The sequence below is a fragment of the Pezoporus occidentalis genome, unplaced genomic scaffold (assembly GCF_034315485.1).
Source record: "Pezoporus occidentalis ecotype Australia unplaced genomic scaffold, CSIRO_AGI_Poc_V1 ctg31, whole genome shotgun sequence".
Classification (NCBI taxonomy): Eukaryota; Metazoa; Chordata; class Aves; order Psittaciformes; family Psittacidae; genus Pezoporus; species Pezoporus occidentalis.
Genome location: NW_026915052.1, coordinates 6,539,819 through 6,560,550, shown reverse-complemented (window position 1 = coordinate 6,560,550; position 20,732 = coordinate 6,539,819). Strand labels below are relative to the sequence as shown.

The following is a 20,732-nucleotide window of genomic DNA, read 5'->3' as shown; positions in this document are numbered from 1 at the left end:
CTTGTAGCTTCTGGAAAGAAGGAGGTACCTCTTCTTAAGCTATATGCAACTGTTGTAGTCTGCCTTCAGTGTAAGCTCCTTGCCAGACTCTACACTTAATCCCTTTTACTACATTGTCTCAGCCTCATCTCTCTCCAACCATGAAACTTAGGGAGTAGTTTTAAACTGCTAAACCCTATTGCCTAACATACACCGTCTTCCTGTCTGTCCAACAGCATGTGAATGATCAGAAGAAAATACCAGTAAAGCAAGGACAGTCAGAAATCACTCCTATCTCTGAATAAGCATACAGCCTTACTCTCAATTACTTTTTATCTTGCAGCTGATGTGTAAACAATGTTCAGATTTGGTAGCATTTTGCACCTGCTTTACACTGATGTAAAAGACATATGCCTCCATGTGCCCATGACTGTGAGGAAATCACTGAAGGCAGAAAGTTTTACAAAAAGCCTGTCAATTTAAACAATAAAGGCAAAACAACTGCACGACCTTCCTTTTAAAACTCTTGCATGTCCTTTTTTATACTAACATGAGCAGCTAAAACCATTCACAGGAATACTTAGCCAAGTGCATAAGTGCCAGCAACATCAGGCTCAAATTAAGAGATTTCAGAACTTCGTTTTGCTCCATGTGAAACCCCTGGAGGATGTGTCACAGAGGACTGAGAAGCAAGTCTGGTTGCAAGTACTCAGAAGCACATTTGGAGTACTTCCCGGAAGCAAGAGTGACTTTATCTTGTGCTCTGTATGAGCAAATCCCATATTTTTTAAGCCACCAGGTTAATTTTTGCTGAAATAACTGTCATCGTCTGCCTAGACACAAGCAAAAGTTATGCACATAATTACCTGGATATACACCCTGGCACTGACAGAGCAGCAAACCAGGTTAATGTGCAGGAGTGCCATCACAAAACAGCAACACAATCCCAAGGGTGTAACACAAAACACTAAGATGGTTTATTGCTACTGTTCACTTTCCCTGTTCTGAGGAGGACATAGAATCTACTCCAAAAACCACATCATTCAGGCAATAGGCAGTAATGTGTTGCAAGATGTCTGATTTAGGGTTGTAGATAGAGTGAGGGAACAAGAGTATTGCTAAAATTCAAGTAAGAAGTGCTTAGTGCTTCTACAAAAGCAGACTAAGAATAGGTACAAACAGTTACTGTGGTTCAGCTGACACAAGGTAACCTGACCACACTTCTTAGTTTTTAACAAAATGCTGTTTGCAATGAGAGTAGCCTGAAAAGGGACTACTTGGGGCCACACGCTCTCCTTTCATCCTTATATTCCCTTTTCTCTGTCTTAGAATGGACAAACCTGAAGATGAGGCCAAGTCTCCTGGGGCAGAGGAACAGAAACATTAAAATAAAGTGTGCACTTAAGTGGTTTCTGTCTTGGAATCTGGAAACCAAGTTTAATTAACCAGTTGAATGGAAAGCACAGTTTACATAACAGTCTTTGTGGACTCTCACCCCAGTCATTCCACACAACCCCTTGTAACTGCTAGTCCACATAATAGCAATTTTTCCCTGGTAAAAATAATTGCATGAGGAATTTATATTCCAGTGTTCACAGACACCAAGAAAGAAAAAACAGGTGCTTAAAACAGAGGAAATAGAAAGCAATCCATGTAGCACAGGCCACTAAACAGTTCTGTAAGGGAAACACAGCTTCTTTAACTCCTAGAAATTAGTTTTTCATCAGATAGAAAACTATTCAACACTAAAAGGATATTGACAGATTCTGCCACAGTCAATGAACAGCATCCTGGAAAGAGTCTGAAGATGTCTGTCTTTCTTAACTTATACTCTGGAAGCCTGCTTCCTGAAATACTGTATGCTTATGAGATAAGGCAGTGAAAAGCATTAAACAGTTGGAAAATTTTAGCTCTGTGATCAAGATCTGTCCATTGAATACTTTATTGGTTGTCAGGCCACAAATGTAACTTGGTGATTTGGGATTCTTTGGTTTCCAGGGTGTCCATTTTTTTTTTTTAAGATTCAGCTCAAGAGACTGTCTCCCATTCTGTGTTTGCAGACTTCTTAGCTCGGGGGCCTCAATTTCTCTTGGGGAATTTAAATGAGATAGCATACAAAAAAAAAAAATCAACACTTAATTTAGCGTCATGCTGCATTTAAGATGATCTTATACTGCTGTAGAGAGGGGCTTGTTTCACCCTGCTCAGTCTCCTCTATTGCATCATATCCATCTATCTATGCAGCAGCAAGGCTGCTCCTTCAGCTTGCAGAACTGATGGAAAAATAATTAATTTGGGGGGTGGATTACTCATCATTGGAGGAGTGAAAAGGGGACCATCTTCAGTGGAAGCTTACTGCTAGATTAAATGCAGAGCTGAACTGCACTCTGCTGTCAGGGATTTACAGAACTTCCCTGGGTGTTCAGGTTAGTAATATCGGCACAGATATTTTAAAACTATGGCTAAGCAAGTATCAAATGGAATTTAACTTGTTACAGCATCCTAATTTTTGTTAAAACCTCGCTTTAATTCTATCAAAGAAAGAGATCAAACCTCAATCAGAGCAATTAAATACAAAACTTTCCAACAACATTCCCACTGGAAAAACAAAAGGTTTACATACAATATGCACGTTTATAGCTATTACTTGAAATTTTAATGTCATCTGCAAACTATCATCTTGTAGTTTCAAAAACTTGATTATATTAATAACTATGACCAATATTGTTTTCTGTGCATAGAGATAAACATCCTGCTCAAGGATCTGAACTCCTATTTAAAAACAAAACCAAACATTAAGAATAAAAAGCACTCAGTTCTGAGACACATATGTGGCTGCATTGCATATTTCCTGCCTACACTGACAGTGTGGGAGCTCTGTTAGTCATCTAATGTGCATATTTGCTTGGCATAATGCCTCTACTTTCTTATGCAGGCAAGAAAGATGATCATCAGTTTACTGTATTCTTACATCTTCATTGCATGTTCATCAGTCAGCATGGCCAGGCCTTCCCAATTCAAACTACAAGCTGTTAGGAGATAGACCAGTTCAAAGTGAAGCCCAAGGACTGGAAGGTTGTTAAGCACATCTATAAAGACAAGGGAAGACTTAGTTTGATGCTGCTTAGACACGTTTTGGTGGAACCTAACAAAATGTTTATTTTGAGAATAAGGACCTTTTACTGAACAGAAGCCTAATTTAGTTTTGCTTTCAACCCCGACACAGATCTTTTTACTATCTTCAAGGGCATTAGAGGTTCTCAGGTTCTTTGCTTTAACTGTCGTTCTCTGCCTCCATTCTGGAAGAACCTGAATTTAGTTTTCAAGTAAGGCTGTCATAAGATCTCCTTGCCCACACTATAGCAGGACCACACAGATCCCATACTTCTGGCATGCCAATTTCATGTAAATCATAGGAAACACATACAAGAAAGGTAGATACCCTTTTACTATAACATTGACAATGAAATCTGAAGAGGAAGTGAGGGAGGCAGAACTTCCAGGTGCCTCAATCTTCTCAGACCTTGAAGAAGTGACTCTGGCCATTTCCCCTCCCAATGGCCTTGGATGCTGCCAATTACTTTTTTAACCACGAGATACTTCATTTTACAACCTTCTTTGTATAGAATTAAAATGCACCAATTCAACTGTTTTCTGACACGCAAGGGAAGAAGTGCTTTGAGGGGAGGTAGCTCATGCTGTTTCTTAGGTATCTCAGTTGTGAGCCCACTTAACACTGATTACTGTATTTATGTCAAGGAGAAGTCTCATGCTGCCCCACTCCATTGTGGAAATTGGCAGGGCCAGCCTTTTAAGGGCAATCTGGGACTGCCTTACAGGACCTCTGTTAATCCCTTTATTATGAAGACTGCTGAAGTGCCTTCAGCAACACGGTCTGCTGTGTCTCTGATGGTTTTGCCCCAAATGTGCACAAGTTTGGATTCCTGAGGACTGCAGTGCTTTGGTGTAATTTCTGCTGACTGCACTCAGTGCGTCAGTATCTAGCTGAAAGGAACAGCTTTTGACAAGCAAGAGCTCAGAATAGGTAAGGTCTGGTCTGATGTAGTGGAGCTCTGTCTCCAAATTCTATGATTGTAAAGACAGAAGAAATATGTGGGAAGCATCCACAATAATCAACCATATCAAGTAAATTAGCAATTAATTTAGTGAGCTACTAAAATCTAGCAAAAATGAATCCTGAGAGATTCTGGTCACAGTTACCCTGATGTAAATCTATATTAACTCCTAGAGAGAACATCAATCTCCATGACAGTTGCTTCAGATTTACACCCAGCTACTCGGAATTTGTGCACTTGTTTTCGTAGCCGTGTGGGAGATCTGTCTATCCCGCAGATTCTGCAAGGTACACAGAGTTACATTTCTGTAAGAATCCAACCTCAGTGAAATGGGGAAATTAAATTCTCCACTCTGACGAAACCTAAGCCTCCCACATAACAGAAAAAAACCCTGCTACAGAATCAGCCACTACATGCGGTCACAATGTGCTCCTCAGCTCTTAAGTCTTTGAGCAGTAAAAATAATTCCCTCTCACTGGATTTCATGAAACATAACAGCAAACATCAAAATTACTACATTCTTCCATGCCTGGAACTCTCATAAGTATTATGAATACCAGATCCACAGAGTGCAGTTTTGAGACCAGTGTCACAACCCTACCAAAATCCACATAAGTCTTCAAGGTCTTCTTTTTAAGACAGTAAAGAAAGGGTAAACACCTTCTGGCTATTAGCACTACCCCATGTGCTAAATGCTGCAGCTGCATTAAAATTTTGATATGAAAAAGGAGTTACTGTCCTGCCAAACAACCCTTCACCCTTTCTACCAACTCTACTCAGCTATGCATCCCTGTCTCTGCACAGCCATCACTTCCCTCTTTCTTTTACCCCTTAAACTAATCACTGGATTAAAATGATATAATGCCCCTTTCCCACCCACACAAATCTCAATAAAAGTAGCACAGACCTGCCCATGAAATTCTAAGTTGATTCAGATAAGAAAATGTTTGCATCCTTCTGAGTGAGCCAGAGTATGTGTCATAGGTAATAAAGAGAAGAAACAGATCACAAGCAACATACAAATGCTAGTGATGCAATTGTGAATTCAACGTATGTTCAGGGACCTTGTCAAATTGTCTGTGGAAACATGGGGGAGAGATACTTAGAGCCACTTTTGCTAGACATCTTAAATTCACATTAAGAACTTGCATCAAACTCATTCATGTGGGGATTTTTTTAGAGCAAACTGTAAATGTCCCCATACTGGCCTAACTTGAAAGAACTGGACACACTTCTACTCCCATTCCAGTGATGGTTATGTTAGCACTACAGACCCTAACTGCCTCACCTGGCTTTATCCTTTGCAGGAACTGGCTACATGAAAGAGCCCAGAATCTGCTTGATATTCCTTTGTTTCATGCTGTAAGGGGGGTTTATAGGGTTACTCAAGATTATCCAGCAAAGTCAGAGAGCATGGGCTTCATGCATTCATAAGGAAGTTTCAGAACTGTATTTAATTTAGGAATTTTTTTTTCTTCTCTCATGTAAAATATCTTTCTGAAGACTGTTTAATTATTCAATATTAGTGTGGGTTCATGGTTTCTCTGCAGTGGGTCTCCATCAAAACAACCTGATCAGCTTATAAGCAAGCATCATACTAAAAACTCATATGGCATTAGTAAAGGTAGCCAAAATTTTCATGGTTCCTGGCATTTGTAGAGTTCAAACAGTGCAGGTCAAGTGTATTCACAAGTCAGCCCACAGTCGAATACACAGAAAAATATAAATACCACTGCTAAATAAGCTTTTGCCTTCACAAGTATTCTAAAATTTTTTCTTTAAAAAAAGGCTATTTTCATGGTTTATGCTAGACTGGGGGAGGCGTATTTTGAATCCTTAAAATCGCTTGAAAGGGGAAGCAGCATTTTAAAGGACCCACTAATTCATTTACTAGCAAGAAAAAGAAAAGAATGAAAGAGAGATAATCAGACAGTTTGGTTTTTGTTGTTTTTTTTGTTTGTTTGTTTTGGTTTTTGTTTTTTTTTTTTAACAAGAAAAATTAAGCCTCACTTCAGTATTTAAATGAAGTGGCTGAAAAGTATTTGGCAACCAAGTTGAAAACCAGATGGCAATTTTCAGGGTGTCACACTTTGAATGGTAATATATAATAGCTAAATAAACGCTGATCTTTAAAAAAAGTTGACATTTTAGATAAACAGTTCTACACAAAAGAATTTCTTCTACATAGGCCAGTTTGGTTCTTATAATTAGACTTCCCAAAAACTCTTAAACTTTTTTTTTGTTTACAGATAAAAGTTACATCACAGTACAGTACAACAAGTGTCTTAAGAATACCTATTGCAGAATGAGGATATATGTGAAGTTGTTTAGAAAGTTATGTTACATGGATAACCTGCAAATAGTACAGAGTATTGGAGCACCCCACAATAAAAAAAAAAAAAAATTCAACATTTCTCTAAGATGAAGCTAAATCTAGCCTCCAGATGTACCAAGAAGTAAATAAATCCCATAGTACTCTACAATGCTTATCTGAACCTCCATAAAAATACTGGGCAGAAATGAAACTAGAATTACATATATATATATCTCACATGCCTTTCTGAACCTAACTGAGCTTCACCAACAGATGAGATAGGAATTCAGTTGGTTACTGAGGGCTAGGCATGAATATCCTGCTTAATTTATAGAAGACTACCTGGACACAAAGCAATCTGTACCATTACTCTAGAATCTCCTCATTTGACTCATCCTCCTGCCTGAAGAACAGCATGGAAGTAAACCAAAGTAAAACAGACTCTCTCATAATATCAGAATGAAAATTGCTTTGTAGCAGCAAGAGATAGACTAAAAACAAAATTGAATGCCAATTTGCAAACTGCCATTAAATTTCCAGGAAGCTAATCCACCAAGGCGCATACTGCACCCTAGAGAGCCCTTAATGAATAGTGTCACGTTTGTAATAGGCTACTTAAGTTTGCATCAGCATTTACATTATAAATTGCTAATTATATGTTAGAAAAAAAATCCTGAAACTTACTGAAACATGATATACAGGGTTCCAGTCTGGGAACACAGACTCTGGGAGGGATGTGGGGAAAAAGTGTTCATACTAGGGCTGACTAGATTTCATGTTTTATTTGAAAATAATAAAACCTAAAAAATAAGAGAGAGAAGCTTGGAACCATTTCAAGTTCCAAAAGCAGAAAATATTTTGGCAGGCATTTAAGGCCAAGCCCTGGAGGTGGTAAATGCCCTTGACTCTAATTGTAGTGGGATGTATGAGTGGTTAGCATACCTACAAAGAATGAGGGGTTACCAGTGTCTAGTACTTGTTTATATCGCTGAAATCATACTGTAACTCAGAACCTTACCTTTCACACACTGCTGTTTTCTCAGTATGAACTATGGTGAGCCTGACCACCTTACATAATTCCCCTTTTTCTATAAACAAGGCTGAGTTTACTAGTGTGGTAAGTCAGTCTTAAGAAAGATTCGAACAGAGAGCTGGCAATGCTCTAGAAAGAGAAGAGTTTTTTTGTTTCCAGCACTGTACCAAATGGCATCTTCCTGCTTGCTAAATAGCCACCTTCTCAGGTTGAACTGCCCCATTGCTCTTGGGGTACCACGTAACACTAAACAAAGTAAAACAGATTATTCTAAAATGATGAATACAGTACCTCAAATCATCAGTGTATCACTACCATACACATTTAGTCTGTTGCTGGCTCAGCCTTAAAAACTAATGAGTTCTCTAAAGAGTATAAAGACATAATGCTTAAAGCAAAAGAAGCTGCTGCCAATACTGTTTTCCTCTCCCTAGACACCATATCAAATCAAAAACAGAATAGCAGCTTTTGCCCCTCAGCAGAGTATCAAGATCCTATCTGACAGAAAAAAATACCTATGGCTGTGTGGACAGACCTTGAAATTCCACAACCTGAAAGCCATCACCATGTAGCCTGATCTTACTCCCTTTGCCATCTGGGGGATTTCTGCCATCAAGTTCAACATGAAGAGAAATTAAACTTCATTTTGGGGTAACTTTTGAAGTTATCTTGGTCCAAGTTTGGTGAAGATGCTAAACCTTACTTAGAAATAACAACCTGCATACAACTGAAGGGGGTGCTTAGTTTCTCCAGCTCTAACACTCACTTGATTTCTTGCTTTTCCTTTTCTGTGCAGTAGTTAACACACCCACAGATATCATACGGCATATACACAGGTCAGCAGAGTCATTTATGTAAGGCACCTTCTTTAAAGAACTATCTCACACAAAGGGGAACATCAGCAGATGGGGCCTGCTTATGCATTATATTCTTCAAATGCAAATGCCTGGCAACTGCAGAGGGGTATAGGAACAATCCCTTTCTCATCCTTTCCAGCCCTGCTTTTCATGCCATCACTGCACACAAAAGATGTAGAATTAAAATAGCTTCTTTTGCCTTCCAATCCCTTTGCTTCCCAAAAACCACTCTCCACTTCAAATAGTCACTGAGAAGTAGTTTACCAGAAAAAGGTTTAAAAACCCTCAAAATGGGTTAAGAATTATATCCAATTAACAGCTCCAAAATGACACAATAAGTGACTAGTACAGAAAAGGAGTTTTAAAATTTACTCTGATCTAAGGTGCGAGACACTTCTTGACCAACAGGAAAAAAAATGCTCCTCTAGGACAAAGAAGCAGTATCATGTAAATCACTATCACTAACAAGCAAGGCTTTATCTTGCTCAACATGTTAGCAGTATCTCATATTTCTGCTCATCTCTAGCTCTGGTAACTTATGATGCATCTGCTCCTAAAATCATGCAGCAACCAAAGAAGAAAGCTGGCAATCACAAGAAGGTAGACAGAATGATTAAGTGCTCCAGTAGTTCAGGAAATGGCCTAGAAACAGCTGGATGGACAAGGGGTAACGGGTTAAAACTTAAACAGGGGAAGTTTAGGTTGGATATAAGAAGGAAATTCTTTCCTGTTAGGGTGGTGAGGCACTGGAATAGGTTGCCCAGGGAGGTTGTGAATGCTCCATCCCTGGCAGTGTTCAAGGCCAGGTTGGACGAGGCCTTGGGTGATATGATTCAGCGTAAGGTGTCCCTGCCCACGGGGAACTAGATGATCTTAAGGTCCTTTCCAACCCTAACGATTCTATGATTCTATGATATGGCATTTTCCAGCACCAGTTCTGGTTTCAAGATGGTATTTCCAAATACCTGCTATGTTCTTAGAATCACAGAGCATGATGTCCATAGCAATCAGTCGCAAAAGAGGAACAAAAACCAGAATCAAGCAATTCTTTTATGTATCCTTCAGTGGCAATTCATTTATCAGCTCATTTCAGTCCATGATAAAGTTCCTTACAAATAAGGGATTCTATAGCTTCCAGGGGAAAACTGCTCCTTTCATACTTGGACAACATAAAACAGAAGCTGCTAATCTAAGAGGATGCAGTGGACAAAGAGGGTAGTTTGTGCTTCCTTGGTTTGAAGCCTTTGTGGCAGAAGGTTGCTCAGCTCTTTGTGAGAGAGAGAAGGAAAAAAAAAAATTAGCTAGGAGATGACACTTGGGCTGGAGAGGTGACAAGCACAGATGAAAAGGATGAGAGCCATGTATAGAGCAGCAGAGATTGGTATCAGCTGGAAAAAAAAAAAAAAAGGAAGAAAAGCTTACAGTCACAGATAGAAAACTATATTCCAAGCTGGAAAAAACATCTGCTTTCAAGGACATTAAATCAGCTTAAAGGTCTGCTCTCAATTTCTACTTCTGTTCAGTATCAGCAACCAAGTGAGTAAGTAGATGGCTTAATAAAGCAAATTCCCAAATGACCGCGGAAACTATTTCATATTCCAGCTAGCCTTGGACTGCCTTCTCTTCCCAGCATAATCAGCAGTCTCATAGGCACAGCTTTACAAATCCCAGGCTACCAGATAAATGACAGTAAGCTGTGACAGAACACAGTAAAGCCAGAGACAGCGTTAGCAGGACCTGACTTCTCAGCAAGCTTGCCAAGCAGAAGCGAAACTTTTTCTAAATCCTGGATACAACAGTAATGGTTTCCCTCTGTCCAAGCACAAAAACCAGCACCATGCCTGAATCAGCGTCTTGCCACTGGCATAATTTTTTGCCTTAAAAAACTCTGCATGTAGCTCTGAAGTCATGCCCGCAACTAACACAAAGCAACACTTCTCAGTTTTATCTAATGTAAGCTAATATAATGTAATATAATCCACTCAAGTATAACAGACTGAAAACTGATGTTCCAGGCTGCACAGAATACACTGCAGATAAAACATTTTACAAGGGCATGCAGTGACGGGACAAGGGGCAATGGCTTCAAACAAAAGAGTGTAGATTTAGATGTTAGGAAGAAGTTCTTTACTATGAGGGTTCATGAAGCACTGGCACAGGCTGCCTTGAGAAACTGGCAATGGAAGTCTTCAAGGCCAGGCTGGACGGGGCTTGGAGTGACCTGGTCTACTGGAAGGCATCGCTGCCCACAGGGCTGGAACTAGATAAGCTTTAAGATCCCTTCCAACCCAAACCATTCTAGGATTACGTGATATGATCTAGCATTGCTACAAAATTATAGAGTATTTTATCTCCATCTGTGATCTGCTGCCCACTGGCAGCATGCAGAACCATGACAAATAGCCAAAACTAAATTCAGTATCAAGATCTACAGTATTTCCAATCAGGATTCTAACAGGTCAGGGTGCCATACAACACATACAATATTCAAAGGGACAAAGGCAATGTTTTTTTCCTAAAAATGTCAAGGACATACACTGTTGTAAACGATGCTTAAAACTTAAAAGAGGTGAAAGTTAAAAAGTGGAAGTGCCAATTTCAGGGAAAAAATACATAACTAAGAAACCAGAAAAGTTATAAAACACACATAGCATTGAGAATGTTACACATGCTTACAGTAATTTACCACAAAGAACAGAGCGCTTAAGGGTCTGAAACATGCTTTAAAACAATAAATAAAGGGCTAAAATACATACAGGATCTGGGCACTCAACTCCTTATGTATTTCAGTACAAGTCAGGCATCACGTTAAGTATGTGAGAGGTCCCCCTCTAACTTAAAAGAAAATGTTAAGCAGTTTTATTATGTGGGCATTCTAAATAAGCTCTGAAATGCAGAAACAATCACCAGCAGAATAAAGTAGCTATTACATGCTTTTTAGTCACAGGATTTGCTACAATAATTCCTGAAGCTCCCAGCAGTTTCGTAACAAAGTAGTCACATCTGCAGTTTCACAGAAATGGTCATGTCTGTGCCAATGTTTCATCTTCTGTTTGCAGGCTCTTATTTCCATGTTTAGAAGAGAACTGAAACAAGCCAACTACTTAAATTATTCCACCTCCCTCACTTGCTATTCTTAATCTTAAGGAGCAAATGCTTTGGTCATTGTAATGGAATGGTGTCGGTGATCTGTACTGGCAAGGGAGGCTCTGCTGCAAAAGACAGCTACAACCAAGCCCCGGGCTGATAATATGCACTGTTACTGAAAATAAGGGAACAGATGCTGTTGGAGTACCAAATGGAAGACGCTCTGGAAAAGAAAATAAACAAATCTAGCCATACTCAACAAGTCAAGGTACAGGAGGGAAGCAGCGAGTCTCTATTCATGGAAGTAAAAAGTGCTCTGTGGAAACATCAGAAAAAACGTACAGTGTGATGAATAAAATGGATTCCCTTTCCCAGAATCTCTGGATGATGCTAGAAAAAAATATAAAACATATTTTATTTACCTGGAATAAACAAACAACATAAACAACAAAAATCCAACACAAAAAAAAAACCGAAATGAACCAACCAAACAAAAAAACCCCACCCTCCAAACAAACAAAAAAAATCAACCACCACCATCCCCACCCTTAAAATAAACACAACAACCCAATAACAAAACCAACACCAACTCCCCCACCCCCCTCCCCAAGAAAAAAGACCAGCAAACAGTCAAGTGCAATTCGGTAAGCTAACAGAAAATTCAAAAGTGGTATCATATACCCAAGGGAGCGCTTCAAATAACATCTCTTGCAAAACAAGTACTCTTAGAGAGAGTGAATCAACATGTCTAGCTTGCTTCTAAGTGCCCTGACCTAAACAGTATAACCTAAACCTTGCAAGAGTAGAGAAAAATGAAACTTCAAGCCAATAGATTCCTTCTCACTGCCATTAGCTGGCCTTCAATAGACTGTCTTCCATATTACTTCACAGGCGTATATTCCTGTATTTTAAATACCCAAAGTTTGGTCAAGTCCAAGACAACGCCATGAGATGCAAAATTTCATTACTGATTGAGAATTGCATGGAATACGTCCAAGGAGATCCAGCTGCCTGCCTTTTGTGTAACTAGATACTTAATAGTGGAATTGTAAGAACAGGTCTCCAGAGTGGCTGTGGCTGTGCAGAAAAGCTTGTGGTTTTCGTGTGCTGTCACCCTACAACCCACAGACTGCTTATGAGAACCCAATTTTTGAAGCTGAGCTCGGATCAGTGAGCAGATTCAATAGACTGTTCTGTTCCCCTATATTCTTCTCAGCTAAAGAAGAAACTTCTCAACTCCTCCTCTCCCACTTACAGCAGTCATTCTGCACACATGAAGTAAAACTGTGATCCTGGCAAGATGGTGGGAGGTAGGAATGAGGCTACAAAAGAAAAAACAAACAAACAAAAAAAAACCAACAAAACCAAAATGCACCAAAAAAAACCCAAACAAACGAAAGAAACAAGAAAAAAAAAAAAAAACAAAACAAAAACCCTGAAAAAACACCCCCAACAACCACCAAAAAAGGCTAGTTTCTGTTGGTTTAGCACACCTCAGCTCTTTGAATCCTGCCTTCCAAACGGATCCAAAGCTTGTTATACTCCAATTTACATTGTCTCATGTCTGCTCCTTTGCCACTTATTTCAAGCAATTTTATACTTTACTGACTTAAGCTTACAGACTAATCCTAATCCTACAACAATTTTCAACATATAATTCTTAATGATGCATAATACAAGGTATCTTTACCTGTACCCCTTGCATTTGAATAAAGGGTATATACATCTCCAGACACACACAACTCTTAGGATCTAGGGAGATTGTTTTTTCTAGTTATAATTTTTATTTCAGCAAACATACATTTCAAGAAGTAAGAAATGTCACAGAGTCACTTCTCTGCTGCACTAGTAATACAAGATGCATCATCACCTGAATAAACAGCCATGGCTGTAAATAGAAAGCATTCTTCTAAATAGAAAGTGTTCTGCTCACTGTAGGTATGGAACAAAGGCGTGGATATCTTAAGAGAACATTTAACCTTAACTTTTCATATTGAGTTTACAGATGAAAATACACACCTTTACCAAAGCACATGTACTCGGAAGACCTTTGTACTTTTGTCACACTTCAACTTGCACTGTTATTGGGCTCCTTTTGTTGTTTTATTCCCCTGTAGGTTTAGATGTGATTTCACAAACTTCCATGATAGTAATTTAGAGCTAAGAGTCTGTCTATACAGGACTACCTACCAGAACAGCCATTCCAAATATTTAGGCATATACATTTCCATGTACACAGTCTGCTTCTGTAAAAGGTGTGCACATGGGGAAAACAAGCTTGGTACACTAATGTTAGCAAATTTCCATATGGAAATTAGCCTTCTGTTTCCCAATGAAATGCATCTATCTCCGGCATCTCTCAGGGTCACACAGGAACAAAAGACAGGATTCGATCACTGCCTACTTACAAATAGAAACAGATTCGCTTTTTGCATTTAGTGTTTCTTACAGGAACTCTGTAATGAACGTGAAATGAAATAGAAGCTGGAGATTCTTCCACTTTTTGAAATGGAAAAATCTAAGTCTGCTGGACTTGTACACTATAATATCCACTAATATTGATTGCTCTCCCCCCCCCCCCCCCCCCCCCCGCAGAAGCAGTTATCAATCTTGTATCTGCCAAGCAGAGTGTTACTTTTGTATTTAATGTTGAGGTTACAACTGTGTAATGTATTTCAAGACATAACACCTACAATGAAGTGTTAGCATCCTAGTCTCTTTACTTGTATCCTGTTCACAACTGACAGGACCCTATAGTGCAAAAAGCCTCAGTGATAAAATAAACTTTCAAGGATACAGACATCATTGATATGAAATGTTTTGTCTATTTCATAACATCAATGATTTCATGAACTTTGTCAACTTCAGGTTTCAAACAGCCTTCTGCAAATGAAGTGACATCTTTGAAACACACAGCTTTCAAAATAGAGATTTCTTTATAACCACTGGTTTCAGTCATGCTGTAAATTTACACTACCTTTTCCTAGATCTCCTAGCAGTTGTAGAAACAAAGTAGCTCAAGAACGATGGGTGCAGATTTCTTGGTTCACCAGGGTAAATAAAACAACTTCCTCTAATGTAGAGGGATTAAATTCACACTCACATGTAGAAAAAGCCTAATCGCTCCATAGTCATTAGTGCAACTGAACAGAAACATACACAGGTCCTGAAAGCAGACTCTTGTCCACTATTAAGTTTTATCAGCTCAATAACTCCTTGTAAAGCCAAGGACATCTCATCCTTCTTAAGACTTACAATTCCAGACTAGACTACGGTGCCATCTTATGCTGTCAGTGTCTGCCAGGAACTCTGGAGCTCTATCCTCCATCACCTTCTTTAAGGAACATTCTTATCTTGCACAAAACTGCTGTCTTCAGAGTCCTGGGTGCCCACCAGCACTTTTAAAGAAACATGATCTGTGGACAAATGAGCGGCAGAACAATTCTAGTAATATATGAATTACAACATCTGTGGAATTTAAAAAAGTAGTGTAATTAAGACCAGCTGTGTCATAGGTTATGCTGTCTGATGAAGTGGTGTACGTGCAGAGACATCAGTTTGGATAGTGACATGTTAGCTATGTGTCAGTGGGCAAAACTAGCAAGCTGGCTAGGCATACTGCAGCTATCAGCAACTTTTTATTGAAACTTTCAAAATCTGTCTGAACTTCTGGCACGTCTGGAAGTACCAAGTTTGCACACACAGGATTATGAAGACAGCTATCATTCTGAATAAATTCATTCTGAATAAATTCATGCACATAAAGGTATTACAAGGGGTAATGGGTTAAAACTTAAACAGGGGAAGTTTAGATTGGATATATTCTTTCCTGTGAGGGTGGTGAGGCACTGGAATAGGTTGCCCAGGGAGGTTGTGAATGCTCCATCCCTAGCAGTGTTCAAGGCCAGGCTGGACGAGGCCTTGGGTTGATATGATTTAGCGTAAGGTGTCCCTGCCCACAGCAGGGGGTTGGAACTAGATGATCTTAAGGTCCTTTCCAACCCTAATTAGTCTATGATTCTACATACAATTGTCACTCCTGTATACTCATTGCTATTTGAACCCAGCATCGTTTATACAATTCTTTTAGGAAGGACGGTCTAAATGGCTTTATTATACTGCAGTGATTGACAAGGTTACTCTAAAGGTGTTTATCTGATGATGAGACCCTCTGCAACTTAAAACGAGTTGCTTATACCTGAAGGATGAGCTTCTGTCAAAACCAAGAGTTCCCACTGACACATGCCATTGTGTCCACAGGTCAGCATTGCTATAAAAATGCAAGTTGCACTATCTAGCTGTTATACCCATAAGCACAGCACTAAAACACAGAATGAAACCAATTATAATACAAAATCAGAAAGGAAACAAGAAACAATATTTTTTTTGTGCTAGAGGTCTACCTCTTCAAAAGACTAAATATTTTGGGCAGCTATCCTTGATCTTAAACCAGGGTCAGACTGTTAACTTTTCATTTCACCCATCTCTTAGAGATCCAAACGGAATCAAGCCCCAGTGAAACAAATCATGAAAGGCTGCTCATGCCCTGAACAGGTTAGGAGTTACATGTTATAGGTCACATGCAGCAAAACTCCAAGCAAGAAAGGGCTAAAAGGAAAAAAGGCACAAACCAAGAACATACAGAACCACTTACTGTAATTCTAGCTGATCACAGATCAGGAGTCTTATAACACAGGAGCACGATTCTGACTTCTAACGTGCAAATTATTACCATACTAGCTTTTTTAAAGTGCTGCTCAAGATCACAGGTCAAGTTGGTTCCGTACCATTAAGGGAGGAGTCTGAAAAGAGCCAAAAAAAAAATTACTGGGAAAGAACCCCATAGTGAGATAAAAAATCCTGCCACGTTCCAGAGACATTCAAGACCTTTGCCTTTTTCGTGGCTCACTCTCTATGCAGTAGCACAAATACACGTAGCATACACATACTCTGCATCTCTTCTGGCCTTAATCTGCTAAAGATGCATTAGTACAAACCAGCTCTTCTGTTCTTAGTTTTTACTTGTGTGTTTGGTTGTTCTGTTGTGGGTTTTTTCCAAAGGGAGTCTCAAATATCCTCTAATGTAGAAACACTTTGCCTCTGAAAACTAAAAATAAACTCTTTGAAGTGTCAGCTTAAACCAAGAACCCATGCCCTATCATAGGTTAAATCTTGGGGCCCATCAGCCACACTTTGCTGTGGTCTACACAGGCTAAGAAGCAAACTGAAAGAGAACTCCAACAGCAAAATTCTCAGTTATTTTAGTGAAGCAAGATACTTTGCTTCACTAAAAAAAACACTTTGTCAAGCACGTTCATCAAAAATACTTTGTCAAGCACTTTTTAAAAAGCTACAGTTCAGAAAATCTCTCCTACAAAAGCCGACAGGGCTGTAGCATCCACTGCCTTTTTACTTAAGATCCCACATAACTGAGTGATCTGGTTAAGCAACTAAACCAACAAAACCTACTTTTGGTGAGGGTCTGTTTGTGGACAATTGGGAAGTAAAGCCAAGCAAGTGGTATTCTTTAAAGTAAACTGAGAGGCAAATTTACACATTCTCAAAACAGAATTTCCTAATTTCTACATTAACTTCCCTATCTCATCTCTCCCGCAAGCCCAAAACAGCTAAATGGCTGATCTTTTGAGGCAGAAGCAGAAAGTTAGAACAATTCCTCCCCCCACACTCACCCCGTGCTGCAAATCAGCGTAATTGCTCCTTCTGCAGCAACATCTGCCTTTCCAAATACTGAGAAAGCAGATATTGGAAAACATCCTGCTACACGGATTTTGAGATCCAGAAAACAAAATAAACGTTCATAGATAACTTTTCAAGGGGCCCCCCCTCTGTTTTTAAGCATAAGCTACATAACAGAAAACAGTTCTTCCATTTCAAAACAGTATAGGTCCTTAAAAGCTGAATGTATGTTTTTGCTTTTGTACTTTATCATTATTAATATCAAAAGATGCATGCTATAATCATCGAGATTTGAATTCTTGTTGTGTATTCTACCATTTACATACTAAATTGTTGGTCTTGCTATTTAAAGACTTGTTTTACATGCACAACATTCAGTTGGCAACTCTCTCTCCAGTGGAGTGACAAACATTTTAAAGCTTAGCCCTTAAACCACAAGGATAACACTAAGTGAGGAGTAAAAAGGAAATAACAACAACAACAACAAAAAAAAAAAAACACAAAAAAACACCCAAACAACAAAACCAGCAACAAAATATTACAAAGAATAAAGCCTATTCAAACAACAAAATTAATTAAACAAATGAACATGTGCTTACTTTCCTGTACATACCTACTGAAATAGCTGGGACTCATTATGTGCAAACCTAAAATGAGAGTTATGGTGTCCATTTTATTCACACTCAAACCAATATGCTATATTTTCTCACAATAGGTGAATTTTATGCCCCTGAACAATCCTTGGCTTTGGATAGACAACCCTAATTCGAACACAGCAATGAAAACACTGAGAAAAGCACTACATTCTGGTACTCCAAAGGGGAAAAAAACTGCAAAATAAGCATAAGGCAAGCACATTTTTTTATTTTTTTTTTTACCTCACAACTTCTGCTTAAGTCAATGTGAGCTCTGGGTCTATGCAAGATTTGAACTTGATCCATTAATTATTTATACAACAAAAGAGTTCACTCAAACTGCCTAACAAAACACTGTAATCAAACTCAAACAAAAACCTGCTTTGTCACTATATACAACACTCATGAAATAAAGAGGCCAATGAAGCCACACTCCTTTTGAATCAGTTACGGCTCTAACACAAGCAACAGAATTTGATCCTCAGCCGTAAATCTTTGCCAATCAGGTGGTAGGTAGCCTGTGGAGCTGGATCCAAACCCCAGAAACTTTGTAAATAATGATGTAATACAAAGGCTTAACCTACTAAATTTATTCTTTTCAAAATATCGTGTAAAAATCACAGTCTCACTATAAGGTAACTGCACAAGATACCTTTACGTAAAGTTTGAAAAAAATTGCAAACAAGCTTAACTGAGCACATGTGAAGCCTCTGCTGTTCCACCCAGAGCTCCAAAATCCAGCTGCACGCAAGTCTCCAGTTTCCCAACACTATCAGCTACAATGCCAACTATCCTGATCTCAGCACTGCCACCTAGTAGAAAGTGGTAGTGCACCACGGCTGCCTATCACATCAGCTCAGAAGACAGCAATATCCCCGAAAAGCATACAAAAGCTGTTGCTGCTAAAATTTTAACTGCAGCCAGTAGTTAACTACTCAACTATAACAGTCTGAAGGCAGCCCCCCCAAATCCCCCAGTCTTTCCCAAGCAAGATCCGCGAAGCGCATACACCAGAATCTGCTTCGCGTGTCTTGGCATGCTCTTCGGCGGGGGAAAACGTGAATTCACCCAGCCTTGTGCACGCCGCCCCCCGCCCAGGGCCCGGCGAGCAGGGACGGGAGGCGAGCGGGCGAAGACCGGCTCAGAGCTCCCAGCAGCCCCACGAGCACAACCAGCGGCTCCCCCCGCCTCAGCCCCTCCGCGCATCGGCCGGGCTACTGCGGCTTGCCCACCTCCGAGCATCGTCCTTCCTCGGGGGACTGGGCTGCTCCTGTTGCATTCCTTTCTGTGCAGCGGGACGCGATGGGAAGCGGACGCCGGGAAAGCCAAGCCTGCCCTGGCCGCCGCCGGCCTAAGGCACAGCCCGAGGTGTGCAGCCGCCCCTCGCAGCCCTGGGAGCGGCCGCCACAGCACAGCAGGGCACAGTTTAGCCTTGTCTTGTCTTACCTCACCTCCCTGGCTCGGGGGATCTTCCACAGCCGCCACCGCCTCCCGTGCCCTCCCCCACCTGCGCCGTCCCTCCCCGCCCCGCGCTCAGGTGCGGAAGGAGCACAAAGGCAGCACCGCCCGCTGCGGTGTGCAGCAGTCTCATACACACCGTGCCTCTTCCCCAGCAAGCCCCCAGCCCTGCTGCGCACTGCACCGGCACCCCCACTCCCGCCGCCGCTGCCAGCCGCCCGCACCTCTCCCTCCCCACCCACCCCGCTGCTGAGCACCCTGCCCACTTCAGCCCTCTGTGGGGAGCGCGCGCCGGCCGGCAGACACCCCACCCCCAACCGTTACGACCGTTGAAGCCGTTACAACTCGCCCCAAGCCTCTCCGCAAACCTCCCCTCGCACACCCTGCACCCCCTGTCGGTAGGTACCCGGGACCACGAAGCGCCCCTCAGATTGTGAGGAAGTTCCACAGGGCCGGGGAGATCCGAGAACCACCCGCTACCGCACGTACTCCCCCGCCACTGACACACACCGGGGCCGCCCTCCGGCGAGGGGAGGGGGCAGGCGGTCTCCCTCCGCAGCTCTCGGCGGAACGCCACAGCGCCCTACCTCCCTTCCACCGGAGGCAGCGACCCCCCCCGCTCGGCCCTCCCGCCAGACAGCACTCGCCGCTGCCGAGTAGGGGTGTGTGGTGGAGCGGGAACAGGTGAGGAGCAGGCAAGAGAGGAGCCTCCGCTGCCCCCCCCCCCAATGGTGGGAAGGTGTGTGGTGCGAACCCGCTCCCGCCTTCCCCGCACCCCGTCTCTGCGGCTGCCCCTGGGAAGGTCTGCGAGGGGACACCATCGGCAGGGACAACAACCACCCCCTCCCCCGGGAAAACTGTTGTCCCTCGCTCGCCTTCTTTTCTGCTCGGCCGCTTGACTGACAGGGAGCCTTCCAGCGGCCGCCCACGCGCGCTCCCGTTTTCCCTCAGTCGGAGAGGGAGATGGCGAAGGAGAAGGCATGAATGAAATAGGCGGCTAACGGGAGAGCCAGGCGGCGGCCAGAGGGAAGCCGGCCCCCGCTCCTTGGCGCGACGCAGCCGCAGCGAGGCCGCCTGGGTCGGCGGGCTACTCCGGTAGGCCCAGGTGGGTACGGCTGTGCCCCGACCCTCACCTCTGGGCTGCCGTCGCTTCCTAACGGCGGAGGACCGGCTGCCGCAGACTGCAAGCTGCTCCCCCGCTCCTCAGGGAAGACTGAGACACCATTTTAAGATGCAGTTACATCTTCTCAGGAGTTTGTTCCTGTTATTCAGGATGCCCAGGGGAATTATGAATGCTCCATCCATGGCTGTGTTCAAGGCCACGTTGGACAAGACCTTAAACAACCTGATCTAGTGGAAGGTGTCTCTGCCCATAGCAGGGGGTTTGGAACTAGATGATCTTAAGATCCTTTCCAACATAAAGCATTCTATAATTCAGTCCCCAAATTCCCAGGCCCGCATCTTGTGATAAACACATAAATGTATTGGCTTTCGCAAATCATAGGTGTGGTTATGTGGATATTACTGTACGAGTTTACAATAACAGAAACAAAACTCGCTAAAGACACAAGACTAGGCAATAAATTAAGAAGGTTC

The 20,732-nt window shown here is 41.6% G+C and overlaps 1 protein-coding gene across 9 annotated transcripts in view; it reads right to left on the bottom strand.

The window, feature by feature from the left end:
- The window catches only part of PTPN5 (protein tyrosine phosphatase non-receptor type 5), an 82,636-nt gene extending 62,705 nt beyond the window's left edge, over positions 1-19,931 (bottom strand). For 4 of the 9 annotated variants that reach the window (XR_009966541.1, XM_062628140.1, XM_062628148.1 and 1 more), the window contains exons 1-3: positions 18,911-19,118; positions 16,001-16,148; positions 14,602-14,762 (exon numbers count right to left, since the gene is read on the bottom strand). Coding sequence is in view for 7 of the 9 variants with exons in the window: in XM_062628140.1 (XP_062484124.1) it covers positions 14,602-14,674 (73 nt within the window). In the remaining 2 variants the exon portion in view is untranslated. The other 5 variants (XM_062628141.1, XM_062628144.1, XM_062628143.1 and 2 more) reach the window with 5 other exon arrangements.
- Between the last annotated feature and the right edge of the window lie 801 nt (positions 19,932-20,732).